This window comes from Oncorhynchus keta, chromosome 25 (assembly GCF_023373465.1).
Source record: "Oncorhynchus keta strain PuntledgeMale-10-30-2019 chromosome 25, Oket_V2, whole genome shotgun sequence".
NCBI lineage: Eukaryota > Metazoa > Chordata > Actinopteri > Salmoniformes > Salmonidae > Oncorhynchus > Oncorhynchus keta.
The window spans coordinates 12,175,127-12,189,474 of record NC_068445.1 but is presented as its reverse complement, the minus strand read 5'-3'; the positions used below and the strand labels follow the sequence as shown (position 1 = coordinate 12,189,474).

The 14,348-nt window shown below is 40.3% G+C and overlaps 1 protein-coding gene across 1 annotated transcript in view; it reads right to left on the bottom strand.

Moving 5' to 3' along the window:
- Positions 1 to 922: 922 nt before the first annotated feature.
- The window catches only part of LOC118358188 (olfactomedin-like protein 2A), a 30,430-nt gene continuing 17,004 nt past the window's right edge, over positions 923 to 14,348 (bottom strand). Inside the window, exons 6-8 of the mRNA XM_035735727.2 lie at positions 6,869 to 7,189; positions 6,433 to 6,618; positions 923 to 4,613 (exon numbers count right to left, since the gene is read on the bottom strand). Coding sequence (XP_035591620.1) covers positions 4,009 to 4,613; positions 6,433 to 6,618; positions 6,869 to 7,189 — 1,112 coding nt within the window. The 3' untranslated portion in view covers positions 923 to 4,008. The remainder of the gene's footprint in view (positions 4,614 to 6,432; positions 6,619 to 6,868; positions 7,190 to 14,348) is intronic.

Below are 14,348 nucleotides of genomic sequence, written 5' to 3'. Positions count from 1 at the left end.
TGCGTTTATCGTTGAAGGAATGAGCGTTACACTGAGGCCTGTACCCTGGAGTGGGATCGATTTGGAGGTGGAGGGTCTGTCGTGGTCTGGGGCGGTGTGTCACAGCATCATTGGACTGAGCTTGTTGTCATTGCAGGCAATCTCAACGCTGTACATTACAGGGAAGACATCCTCCTCCCTCATGTGGTACCCTTCCTGCAGGCTCATGCTGACATGACCCTCCAGCATGATAATGCCACCAGCCATACTGCTCGTTCTGTGTGTGATTTCCTGCAAGACAGGAATGTCAGTGTTCTGCCATGGCCAGCGAAGAGCCCGGATCTCAATCCCATTGAGCACGTCTGAGACCTGTTAGATCGGAGAGTGAGCACTAGGGCCATTCCCCCCAGAAATGTCCGGAAACTTGCAGATGCCTTGGTGGAAGAGTGGGGTAACATCTCACAGCAAGAACTGGCAAATCTGGTGCAGTCCATGAGGTAGAGATGCACTGCAGTACTTAATACAGCTGGTGGCCACACCAGATACTGACTGTTACTTTTAATTATGACCCCCCCTTTCTTCAGGGACACATTATTCAATTTCTGTTAGCCACACGTCTGTGGAACTTGTTCAGTTTATGTCTCAGTTTTTGAATCTTGTTATGTTCATACAAATATTAACATTGCTGAAAATAAACAAAGTTGACAGTGAGAGGACTTTTCTTTTTTTGCTGAGTTTATAACATTTCCAAATAAAAATCCTTTCTGTCAAAAATTGTGTATCAAAGACTGTGACATTACGAATAACAAATTGCAGTGCTGTAATTAGTCATGCACATTTCTGTGTAAACTTAACCAAACCATCAAAATAGATTCAAAATACGTATTAGTCATTAAAGTGGTTGTTTCAAAACAAATCAAATATGATAGTAAAATGCTCAAAAGATATTTATGCAAAACTTTATTTGAATTAGTGGTCTTCATAACTCTTCATAACGGCAGTACATGCACTACATGCAGGTACAATCATTTATGACTCATCATAGATCAGAAACTGTCAGAGGTTCATGGATTAGAATTCCTTTAGAAGACGGTACTGTACATCTGTATGCATTTACATAATTGACCTCAATGACAGTTAATTTCCTATGAAGTAATGGTTTACAAATACGCCAAAATGATGATGACAGATGTCGTGACCGTGTAAATGTTACTAGCAGCAACAACCGTATAGTTTTCATTCAAACAAAAAATTAACATATAACTTTATACAAAATGTATGCAAAGCAACAACAATGGAGATATTAAGTATACATTTCTGGAAAATTACAAGTGAATACAAAATCTTCAGTTTAGAAACTCGTGTATATTGTTTTTGTGACTTCATATACAGTACCAGCCAAAAGTTTGAACACACCTACTAATTCAAGTTTTACTTTATTCTTACTATTTTATACATTGTATAATAATAGTGAAAACTTCAAAACTATGAAATAACACATATGTAGTAAGTAAAAAAGTGTTAAACATGTGGGAACTCTTCAAACTCTTCAGTAGCCACCCTTTGCCTTGATGCTTTGCACACACTCTTGGCATTCTCTCAACCAGCCTCACCTGGAATGCTTTTTCCAACAGTCTTGAAGGAGTTCCCACATATGCTGAGCACTTGCTGGCTGCTTTTCCTTCAGTCTGCGGTCCAACTCATCCTAAACCATCTCAATTGGTTTGAGGTCGGGTGGTTACACATCCTGGAGGTATGTTGGGTCATTGTCCTGTTGAAAAACAAATTATACTCCCACTAAGCGCAAACCAGATGGGATGGCGTATTGCTGCAGAATGCTGTGGTAGCCATACTGGTTAAGTGTGCCTTGAATTATAAATAAATCACTGACAGTGTCACCAGCAAAGCACGTCACACCATCACACTTCCTCCTCCATGCTTCACAGTGGGAACCACAGATGCGCAGATCATCCGCTCACCTACTCTGCGTCTCACAGAGACACGGCGGTTGGAATCAAAAATCTCAAATTTGGACTCATCAGACCAAAGGACAGATTTCCACCGGTCTAATGACCTTTGCTAGTGTTTCTTGGACCAGGTAAGTCTCTTCTTCTTATGGGTGTCCTTTAGTAGTTTTTTCCAGCATTTCAACCATGAAGGCCTGATTCATGCAGTCTCCTCTGAACAGTTGATATTGAGATGTGACTATTACTTGAACGCTGTGAAGCATTTATTTGGGCTGCAATCTGAGGTGCAGTTAACTCTAATGAATTTATCCTCTGCAGCAGAGGTAACTGGGTCTTCCTTTCCTGTGGCGGTCCTCATGAGAGTCAGTTTCATCATAACGCTTGATGGTTTTTATGACTGCACTTGAAGAAACTTTCACATTTCTTGACATTTTCTGGGTTGACTGACCTTCATGTCTTAAAGTAATGATGGACTGTCATTTCTCTTTGCTTATTTGAGCTGTTCTTGCCATAATATGGACTTGGTCTTTTACCAAACAGGGCTATCTTCTGTATACCACCCCTACCTTGTCACAACTGATTGGCTCAAACGCATTAAGAAGGAAAGAAATTCCACAAATTAACTTTTAACAAGGCACACTGGCAGGTAGCCTAGTGGTTTGAGCGTTGGACTAGTAACCGGCAGGTTGCAATATCGAATCCCCGAGCTGACACTGTAAAAATCTTTCTGTCCCTGAACAAGGCAGTTATTTCACTGTTCCTAGGCCGTCATTGAAAATAAGAATTTGTTCTTAAGTTAAATAAAGGTAAAAAAAATAATAATTTAAATGCATTCCAGGTGACTACCTCATGAAGCTGGTTGAGAGAATGCCAAGAGTGTGCAAAGCTGTCAAGGCAATGCGTTACTACTTTGAAGAATCTCAAATATAAAATATATTTAGATTTGTTTCACACTTTTTTGGTTACTACATGATTCCATGTGTTATTTCATAGTTTCGATGTCTTGACTATTATTCTACAATGTAGAAAAAAGTAAAAATAAATAAAAACTCAACACTTCTGACTGGTACTCTATACTCAAAGCATCCCTCGTCCTCACTGAAAGAAACAATTTTAACAGTTAACACTACAGTACGCAGCAACATTTATACAAGCTTAAAAACAAACATCGACAATAGGCCTGAAATGACAATTACAGATGATCATAGTGCCAGGTGACAGGATAAGAGTTTGATGGGCCATAAAAATCAAATGGGTGGAATATATGAGCCGTTCCTGATTTACAATAGCATCCCAATATAGAGTCCACATTGACCAGGAACCTTGTTGAGTACGGGACGCATGGTATGCTGTCAAGTGTATTGGTTAGTATGCATTGAAAGAGGAATGTTGGCTGTTGAATCTAATATGGGCGCTGCTGGACTGTCCATAGATCCGGTAAAGAGGTCAATGGAACTTGACCAATACAATGAAAATGCCACGGAAACGCTCGGGGGGAAAGATCCGAATCTCCTCACTGCCCCCCATTAAAATTAACCTACATTTAGGCTATTGTTTATATGTGTATTTCACAATATTTTGAGGTGAAAATCAGAGTATAATGCTGTATGGATGTCAACCCCAACACATGTTCATGTCATAATCACCAATGAACTGCATTACAGTTAAAAACAACATTGACTATCACCACAGATTTCTCAGTGCTAGCTATGCTACCAGCTTATACGAACGGGAGTTACCATTTAGCAGTTACTTCTTCTAAACCTGAACAGGGACTACTTCTAAATGTTATGCAGCAAAAAACAGCCAAATATATCAAAATTGGACTTTAGTAACCACATTGTAGGCCTGTTACAATACATCAATGATAATGGGCTTGATGAATATCCACTTCATTAGATCAGATTTGAACGTGCCCCAATCCGGCATCCTTCTCCTATCCCCCGTTCCATTGACCTCTTTACCGCATCTATTACTGAGCATCTCTCTTATCTCTATGGGGATAGTGAACTTGTCATAGCGCTGATGGCCTATACTTTACCTGAGCGCAAAACCTCTGTGCTCATTGGTCAACAAAGTGTATGTTATATGTGATCTGGTGTCCATTGTCCCAGGCGTACAGGACCTTCTCCTTGGGATTGTAGTCGATCTGGGTGGTGTAGGCGTATTCGTTGGTAAAGGGCAGACGAGGAATAGCCTCTGAGTTGGTGTGGGTGTCGTAGGCATAGTTCACCTCCCCTTCCTTCTGGTTGTAGACGTCCACAGCGTACAGCACCCCACAGATGATGAAGCAGTTCCCGTAGGAGTTCCTCTTCAGGCCCGTCCTCCAAGTTGTCTCTTTCTTCATGGACAGATCCCCAGGGTCCAGCTTACTGATGACGATCACCTCCTGCTGGGAGTAGTCATAGTCCGTGGCAGGGTAGATCACCCACAGCCCACTCTCGTCCACGGCAAAGTCAATGTCCGAGTGGCCTCTCCACTTCCAAGGGGTGGTGTCCTCGTAAACCACGTCATGCAGGAGGGTCCAGGCGGCCACGTAACGCATCCTTAGGTCGTACTTAATTATGTTTTTGGTGAAAGCTCTGTTGTAGTAAAATGCTCCGTTGTACACCACATGGCCTGTGCCGATCCAGTTGTAAGGCAGTTTGAAGAGGTTGCTCCAACGACCTAACAGGACCAAATATATACATGTTTAGCGAGCGCTAACTACATACCATGTTGCCCCCACCCCCAGACATTATGTCAACATCATGTAAAATTAAGAATAAATCAAGTCATTCAGAGTTTCACAGGTGTCACAAACACAAACATATTAATAGTTCCATAACAGTTTATACAATTGTTTCACATGAGAGATGAACTAGTTTCTGTTTTATTATCCCACTCCCTGCTGTCCAAACAGATGTTCTGTTATTAGGGTTACACTCATATCTGGTCACATCTGCTCTCTTACATTTCCACCTCAGGAAGTGTGATTTAGATAATGAATGAAGCTGCAGCGAAGGACAAAAACAACCCCATAGCACAGCACTTTTGCCCCCCGAGGCCAGCCCATGCCTCTAATCCCTCAGCTATGGCCAGTTCAAATGGGAGGCCAGCCCTGCCTAAGCAGAGATCACAGCCACTCACAGAGATACTTAGCCATCCGCACGCTGCTGTGAACTCACCACCCTTCTGGATATCAGAGCAAAATCTCTGTACGCTTTGCAAGATGTTAGTGAGTTTCAAAAAACATTGTCCTAACACCTCTAAATCAACCAGGCCAGTCCTGTGAGAAAGATCATTTTACCCAGTCAGTTAAGAGGAGTAATCTTATTTCTCTCTCCAATTACTAGTGCAAGAAGGGGTGGATTTTTCCCACCCAGCTGTTTTAGGAACTTTGTGTGTGGAATGAAAAGACAACTAAAACCTGGAGTTTGAGTCTCAAGCTGCGTCAAGATCACTTTGAGTCAAAATGCATGCCGTGATCTACCACTCAGACAAAAAAAGACTAACCAATTAAAAAGAGTTCTGTTGCAATTAGGTTTGTGCAGTAGGCTATAGGCCCAATACATAATCACTGCATATTGGCTGTGCTTGAACTTCCCTGTCAATGTTGTTCTTCTTAGACCATTTTAAAATTATATTTATAAAATGTTATGCGTATAATAACACTGGTAATAGATCATTTGTTGTATTACCTGTGAGGCATAATTATTTGAATATTATTTTACTGGGCTGATGGCCTGCATCTGATGGTCAGTCTGAGGGGAGGGAGCATCAGTCAGGAAGTTAAAGCTTGGTCGCAAATGGGTCTTCCAAATGGACAATGACCCCAAGCATACTTCCAAAGTTGTGGCAAAATGGCTTAAGGACAACAAAGTCAAGGTATTGGAGTGGCCATCACAAAGCCCTGACCTCAATCCTATAGAAAATGTGTGGGTAGAACTGAAAAAGTGTGAGCAAGGAGGCCTTACAAACCTGTCTCGGTTACACCAGCTCTGTCAGGAGGAATGGGCCAAAATTCACCCAACTTATTGTGGGAAGCTGTGGAAGGCTACCCGAAACACTTGACCCAAGTTAAACAATTTAAAGGCAATGCTACCAAATACTAATTGAGTGTGTGTAAACATCTGACCCACTGGGAACGTGATGAAGGAAATAAAGGCTGAAATAAATAATTCTCTCTACTATTATTCTGACATTAAACATTCTTAAAATAAAGTGGTGATCCTATCTGACCTAAGACAGGGATGATTTTTTACTAGGATTAATTTTCAGGAATTGTGAAAAACTGAGTTTAAATGTATTTGGCTAAGGTGTATGTAAACTCCCGACTTCAACTGTATCTCTCTATTTTGCATGAGAATACTTTGGAACAGATTTCCAAAATTAAAATCACTTGCTGGTGTTTTTACAGTCTTATGTCCAACAATTAAAATAAATACCCAGGCTGCTAGTTGGGGAACCCTGGTCTATAATATGTATCTCTCTATGTCATGCCCACCTTGCTTGAAGTTGTCCAGGTTTCGGAACTCCACCAGGTTGTTGCCATAGTAATAGTTAGTGACGTAGATCTTGGAGTCCTTTGCCAGAGGATCCTTCATCCATGCTCCCTCATTCCTCCCATAGCTGTGCTGCTTCTCTGGTAGCTCGATAGACGCCAGGGTCCCCTCACAGTCAAGGATCTTCCCTGCCAAGTACAGCTCAAAACAGTCAACACAAAAACTACCAGAAATACTGGATAAATAATGGCCTGCATGAGTTTCCAATCATCCAATTTCACAGTCACACATATTCTGGCAGCTAAACGTTACATGCTTATCTGTTACTGAACTGAACAGAGTCACAGCATTGACTGTCAGTACTGCTGTAAATGAGCACATTCATTTGATATAGGGTGAAGTGTAGTATACAGTAGGGTATTGTGTTGGTCAGGCTACCTGCTCTGTGTAGGATTGGCCGGCTGTTGTTGTCTGAGTTGTCCAGGAAGAGCATGATGGTGGGAGCTGGTCTGTCTAGCCTCTCTACTGCTGCTGCACTGGTGGTGGTGGTGGTGGTGGTAGTAGATGGCATTGTGGTACTGGCTGTTGTTGTTGTTGTTGTTGTTGCTGCCATTGTTGTCGTGGTAGTGACAGCAGTTTCTGTGGTGGTTGTCGAGTCAGCTGTGGTTCCCTTTATGGTTTCCAAGATGATTTCAGCGCCTCCGTCCTCCGAGTGTGTCTCTTTGACGTGTTGGACGGTTTGAGTCTTGGCAGAGTTGTCTGAGGATAAAGGGATGAAGTGTTGGAAAGCAGGCCCTGGAATTTAGTTACTCAAAATCAAACTCTGGAGGGGCCTTGTCTTCACGAGATTTCATTAGAATTAACTGACTAAAATAGAGCCTCAGAGCCACAGGCCCTGTATGAGCTGCTTTTGAGACCTCTGTCAGAGAGACAGACACTGTACAGTACCAGAGATTTCCCGGGGGCCACATCAAAGGGGAATGCATTAGTTATGCAGCACACAGAGCATGCCAGCTTCCTCTCCCTTTCTCTGTCCCCTCCTCTGTAACCAAGTCGGTCCCGCTAACCTCTGCCTCTGCCTGTTTGGATTCAGAATTCCACAGTCCTCACATGACATTTTCTTATCCTTGGCCATGGAGAGAGAATAGTAAAACAGAGGACAGTACCAGGAGGAGAGGGCCAGGCTGAGTCTGCTCGCCTCTGTTACTCATATTACTGGAAATGTATCAGTTTAACTGAAATCCCAAATTTCCCGCCTGATACAAACTGCCATGAAGGTGATGGGTGTGAGGCAACACTATTTCTGAACAGATCGTTAACAGACAAGCGGAGAAAATGATTTCAGATCCCTCCGATGTACTATACTCTGAATATCCCCTCCTCCCCTCAAGTAGACGCTATAGGGTCCTCATGTGTAAGCTGCACAGGTATAAGCACTCCTTCATTCCCATGTCCATCAAATACCTGAACAGCAATATGTAAAGTGTGTTAGTACGCCACTGACAGAATAAGGGAATAGGCAAAGTATTATGTATGTGGCTATATGAGAAGTGTATCATGCTAAGAGTAAAGTGCAATGTATGTATTATGTTGAGTGTGTAATGTGCAGTGTTTATTTTGTATACAGCAGTACTGTGTGTCTAAGACAATTTTCCCATTGGAACATTAAAGTTAATCCTATCCTGTCTTATCCTGTTCTACCCTAGCCTACTCTCACTTCCTGTGCTGCTAGACACATGTGAGATAAAACGCCTCTCCCTGCTACATAAGCAGCGCATCTGCACAACACTCGCTCTCTGAACCTCATAGTGCCAGCCGTGCACACTACCTGACCATATGTATCTTAACAGCAAGATAGAGAGTCAGGGAAAGCCTTAGGAATCAGGAGGCAGGCATAGATAAGATAATGTGCTGTGGGTCTCTAGAGTCAAAATCACAGATATTGTTGAGGTGAAAGAAAAGCCACATGTTCTTTTATCTAATAGATGCAATTCACCTTTGAAAAAAAAGGCCCTCCTGTTCTTTGTGAGAGATTATGGAAAGTAAGCTGATTCGCTTCACTGGATTGACAAAAGTGGCTGGACTCACCAAAGTATGGCTAAACGGCTAGGCATGGCAGAACACATGATCTAACAGCATATGTGCATCTGAACCTTGAGCAAACCTAGCATACCTATCCATTCAACTAGAGTTACCCAGCAAACCAAAATTGGTTCCCAGAACATTCGTTAGGTTGTAGCAAATGTTCTCATGACACAAAAAAAATGTCCAGACGTGCTGATGATTATAAAATGTTTGTATAAAACATTCGCCTGATGTTACTAGAACGTTCTTAGAAGACATTTAATCTGTTCTTTAAATGGTCCCAGAATGTTTCTTTAGGTTGTAGGAACATTGTGGGCATATAACAAGAGATTCCGAAAACACTTAAACCGTCCAGTTAGAAACATTATCTGAATGTCAGCCTATCTGGGTGCACAAAACCTTTGATGTTGCAAGAATGTTAACAAAAAATCCTTTCTGAGTTCTTTATAGGTTCCCAGAACATTTAATTAGGTTGTGGGAATAATGTGGGTACATTACAAGAGATAGGTTCCCAAAACACAAAAGTGTGATGACGTTCATACAATGTTTTGACCTGATATTACCACAACATTCTCAGCATGCAAATGTCTAGCTTCTTAAAACCTGTTTGGGATAGGGGGCAGCATTTTCACTTTTGGATTGAATAGCGTGCCCAGAGTGAATTGCCTCCTACTCTGTCCCAGATGCTAATATATGCATATTATTACTAGTATTGCATAGAAAACACTCTGAAGTTTCCAAAACTGTATGAATGATGTATGTGAGTATAACATAACTCATATAGCAGGCGAAAACCTGAGAAAAAATCCAAACAGGAAATGGGAAATCTGAGGTTTGTAGATTTTCAAAGCTTGGCCTACCAAATACAGTGTCTATGGGGTCAAGTTGCACTTCCTAAGGCTTCCACTAGATGTCAACCGTCTTTAGAAACTTGTTTCAGGCTTCTGCTACAAAGGAGAGGGGAATGAGAGCTGAATCAGTCATGGGTCTGGCAGAGTGTCTCAGGCTCGTGACGCGCGGTCCCGACAGAGTTAGCTCTCGTTCCAGTGCTTTTCTACAGACAATGGAATTCTCCGGTTGGAACCTTATTGATGATTTATGTTAAAAACATCCTAAAGATTGATTCAATACATCGTTTGACATGTTTCTACGACCTATAATGGAACTTTTCGACTTTTTGTCTGGAAGTAGTGCTTGCGCCTCATGAAGATGGATTACTGGGCTGAACACTCTAACAACAAGTGGCTATTTGGACATAAATTATGGACTTTATGGAACAAATCAGTCATTTATTATAGAACTGGGATTCCTGGGAGTGCCTTCTGATTAAGATCATCAAAGGTAAGTGAATATTTATAATGTTATTTCTAACTTCTGTTGACTCCAACATGGCAGATATTTCTTTGGCTGGATTGAGCTGTCTCTCAGATTATGCTTTTTCCGTAAAGTTTTTTTTAAAACCTGACACAGAGGTTGCATTAAGGAGAAGTCTATCTTTAATTATGTGAATAACACTTGTATCTTTTATCAAAATCACCGGATGTTTCAGAATCAAAACATCACTGCACATAATGCAACATGAAAACTGAGAGTTTTGGATATAAATATGCACATTATCGAACAAAACATACATGTATTGTGTAACATGATGTCCTATGAGTGTCATCTGATGAAGATCATCAAAGGTTAGAGATTAATTAACCTAACACATTCGTATGTTGTGCATTCGCTGTAAGCCTTTTTGAAATCGGACACGATAGGTAGATTAACAAGAAGTGTATCTTTCATTTGCTGTTTTGGACTTGTTAATGTGTGAAAGTTACATATTTCGAAAAAATAGTTTTGAATTTCGCCTTTTCAGGAGGAATGTTGTCGAGGGGTTCCGCTAGCGGAACGCCTGTCCTAGAAAGGTTAAAGAGCGACTGCCTTTAAAAAGCAACAAATCCCTCAGATTATTTTCTATGTTGCATCAATTAAAGTCTGAAACAGTTATTCTAGTGATACAATTGAATACAAAGCGTAAATAGGATAATTTTGGTCATAAAGTCAGTTTTCTCTTAAACTCTCTGCGCACGGAAACCGGTAGCGGGATGAAATTCGACAACATATGGTGATCGCTACATAAATAGTCATATTAAACATTCATGAAAATACAAGTGTCTCACATATTTCGAAAGCCTAGAATCTTGCTAATCCCACTGCGTTAGCAGATTTAAAAAAGGATTTACTACGAAAGAATACAATGCGATTATCTGAGGATAGAGCCCCATAAAAAACAACTATTTCAACCAGCACAGGCGTAACAAAATCACAAATGGCAATAAAATAAATTGTTTACCTTTGACGATCTTCCTCTGTTTGCAATCCCAATGCTCATTGTTACACAATGAATGGTCTATTGTTTGATAAAATCCATTTTTATAGCCTAACAAAAAACATTTTGTGAACCGCTTGTGTCGTGAATTCCGTCTCATTCCATTTTCGACGACACACTCGAGGTAAATACACACACAGAACGTGACTTTTCCAGTCATGTTTGGTTTCATTGCAATCAACTGGTTTGTCTGTAACACAACCAAACCTGATGGGTCATTTCGCGTGATGTATTGACTGAAAGAAACAGATTTGAAGACAATAAGTAATGACATCATTGTGCATCAATGATTTGCCCACTGTTTCGTTGATTGACTGTATTTTTAACCCAATGACCACTGATCGTCTTGAAATCTAGCTGGGTAGATAGCCAATGAGCTGAGGTAAACGGCAATATGTAATGTTTATGTGTTGGAAGACCAACCCATGTAGTAAACTCCGGCGTAAAGAGGGTCATTCGCCATTGAAGTTTCATACCGGAAGGAGCAACGCATGTTGTGCACAGCGTTGTTTGGGTAAAGCGCATATTCAGCTGTTTATATATCAATCAGTATGGCGACTAAGTCAGGGAAAGCTAAATCTAAGTCTAGATATATAGATGTAAACACAATTTTAGAAGAAATTGATCGAGGACAATTCATTTAGTGATTCCCAAATGGCGGAATATTTTTTGAACGGAGAGGACATCGTTTTGGACTGGTAAGTTCTTCTCATGCTAATGCCGTTATTAACTATATAAAATATTATTTGTGAAATGAAATAGCCTATTTGAGGCTGTTGAGGGGAGGGCAGGCCCACAACAATGGCCAAAGTGAAATGGAGACAGTAGATACAGCTGGTCTGTTGTAATATAACACAGATAGTAGATCTAGCTGAAATGTCATAATATAAATGAGACAGTAGATCTAGCAGGTCTATAATAATATATTCAACCTTATGTTCTCTGTACTCTATATATATATGTTTATTATACCTGTTGATACAGGGCTCATATGTGAAACTATTCTAACTGAACATTTTCTTTCACAGTGACACTGACTTCGATTGGGAGCCCCCAGTGCCAAGGTGTCCATCCCCCACTGAAGCTGGTTCATCCAGCTCCTGCCACAAGTGGTGTTCATCTGCCCAAATGTATTTCTGCAGGCATGGATGTGCTATGGCAGCTGGCATCAGCAGCATAATATTGTGTAGAGGACTAAAGGTCTTCCAAATATTGAAAGTGTTATTTTTTAAATGTATATATTTTTTCTCTTCATGTTTTTTCTCCCTTTTTTGGGGCGGTGTGTTAGAATACCATTTTGGTATTTTGTATATAGTTATTCCATTCAAAATGTATAACTTCACCAATTTGGCCACTTGGGTACATTTGGGCTACTTGTGTGGGACACCTGGGTCACTTCATGATAAATGTCATGTAGCACACTCATTTTGGAAGTTATCATTCTGAAACTTTGCACAAGTACTATTGCCCTCTTATGTTTTTCACTGAAATTGTCCACGGCCCTTCTCCCCCGATTGCTCAGTTTGGCCGGGCAGCCAGCTCAAGGAAGAGTCTTGGTGGTTTCAAACTTCTTCTCTTTAAGAATGATTGAGGCCACTGTGTTTTTGGGGCCCTTCAATGCTGCACAATTTTTGTTGGTACCCTTCGCCAGATCTGTGCCTCGGCACAATAATGTCTCAGAGGTCTTTGGAAAATTCCTTTGACCTCGTGGCTTGGTTTTTATTCTGACATGCACTGTCAAATCTGGGACCTTATATAGACAGGTGTATGCCCTTCCAAATCTTGTACAATCAATTGAATTTACCACAGGTGGACTCCAATCAAGTTGAAGTAACATCAACATAGTCAATGGAAACAAAATGCACTCGAGCTCAATTTTGAGTCTCAGAGCAAAGGGTCTGAATACTTACGTAAATAAGGTATTTCAGTTTTTTTTTTAATACATTTGCCAAAATGTCTAAAAACCTGTTTTCGCTTTATCATTATGGGGTATTGTGTGTAGATTGATGAGGGTGGGAAATTATTTAATCAATTTTAGAATAAGGTTGTAAGCTAATAAAATGTGGAAAAAGCACTGTAGATGTAAAATTGCGCAACTAAAACATAATCTGCTATTTTTAAAAATGAATGACAGATTTCTTGAGTTATCTTAGATTCATCCTGTGGATTTTGAGTAAGTGAAATAGGCTTCCGTGTCTACAGTGTCTCATGCAGGACAAACATCATTAACCAAATGCAGAATCAGTCAGAAAACACTCCCCCAAGACTGAAATCGCATTACAGCGTTACAAGTACACAGCATACGAAGAGGATGGGAATATTTGAATAACTCAAACATTTTGTTCTGTTTCCTGATTGGCCATATTAGAGTGAAAAAAAACCTGAAAGGCCACAGTTATCTCCTGGTGGCACAGAGGGTTAATGATCTGGTTGCTGATTTTAGGATTGCAGATTCAATCCCACATATTCTTTAACCAGGTTTCTTTTGAAGAAAACTGTGAAATTGAGGCTCAGATACACTCTACTAAAAGAGAGGATGTATTTATTTCATCCAGATTTTTTAATCTAGCCAGAAATGCAGAATTGAGACTAACTGTAAAAATAAAACATTGTGCAAAAAATGGACTGTTCAAATTTTAAAAAGACACACCCAATATAATTCCTACTTTGAGTCGCTTGACATGCCCCCCCCCCCTCTCTTATTGTTCATAATCTGAAAAGCAAAACTGATCCTAGATGAGCACTCATCGTTTTGGATACCTTGTAAATATGCCCAGCAGTATGCCATATATAAAGAGGATGGGTGAGGTGATGGTGAATAACTCAGTTATCGGGTATATCCCTGGGTTAGTTATGTGTAAGAAGGCTAAAAAGGAAGAATGGAATTCCTGATTGACCATACTGCCACACTGAAAAAATAAGGCGTAAGAGAGCTTCCCTGGTGTGGCAGAAGATAAAAAACCTAACTTGGGAACCAAACATTGGTGGTTCAAACACCACATGTGCATATTTTCAGTGTATGAAGTGTAAAGATATAGTTGTGTTTGTACTGTATGATTGAAGGCTGTTCCAATGTGCTCTAAATTAAAATGCTGTGTACAATACAGTCCTCAAATGCAAATTGACATTAAATCTTTAGAGAAACATACTGGGATGTATTCCGATCTGCTTTAAGGAGCTACACATTTGCATGCTGAGAATGTAGTGGTAATATTAGGTAAAACTTAAATATAGCATGTTCTAGAAATGTTCTGAATACCTCTAAGACAAGGTCAACTGTGGAGTACTAGTAAAAAGTCCGGACACACCTACTCAGTCCAGGGGTTTTCTTTATTTATTTACTATTTTCTACATTGTAGAATAATAGAAGACATCAACACATATGGAATCATGTAGTAACCAAAAAAAGTGTTAAACAAATCTAAATATATTTTATATTTGGGATTTTTCAAAAGTAGC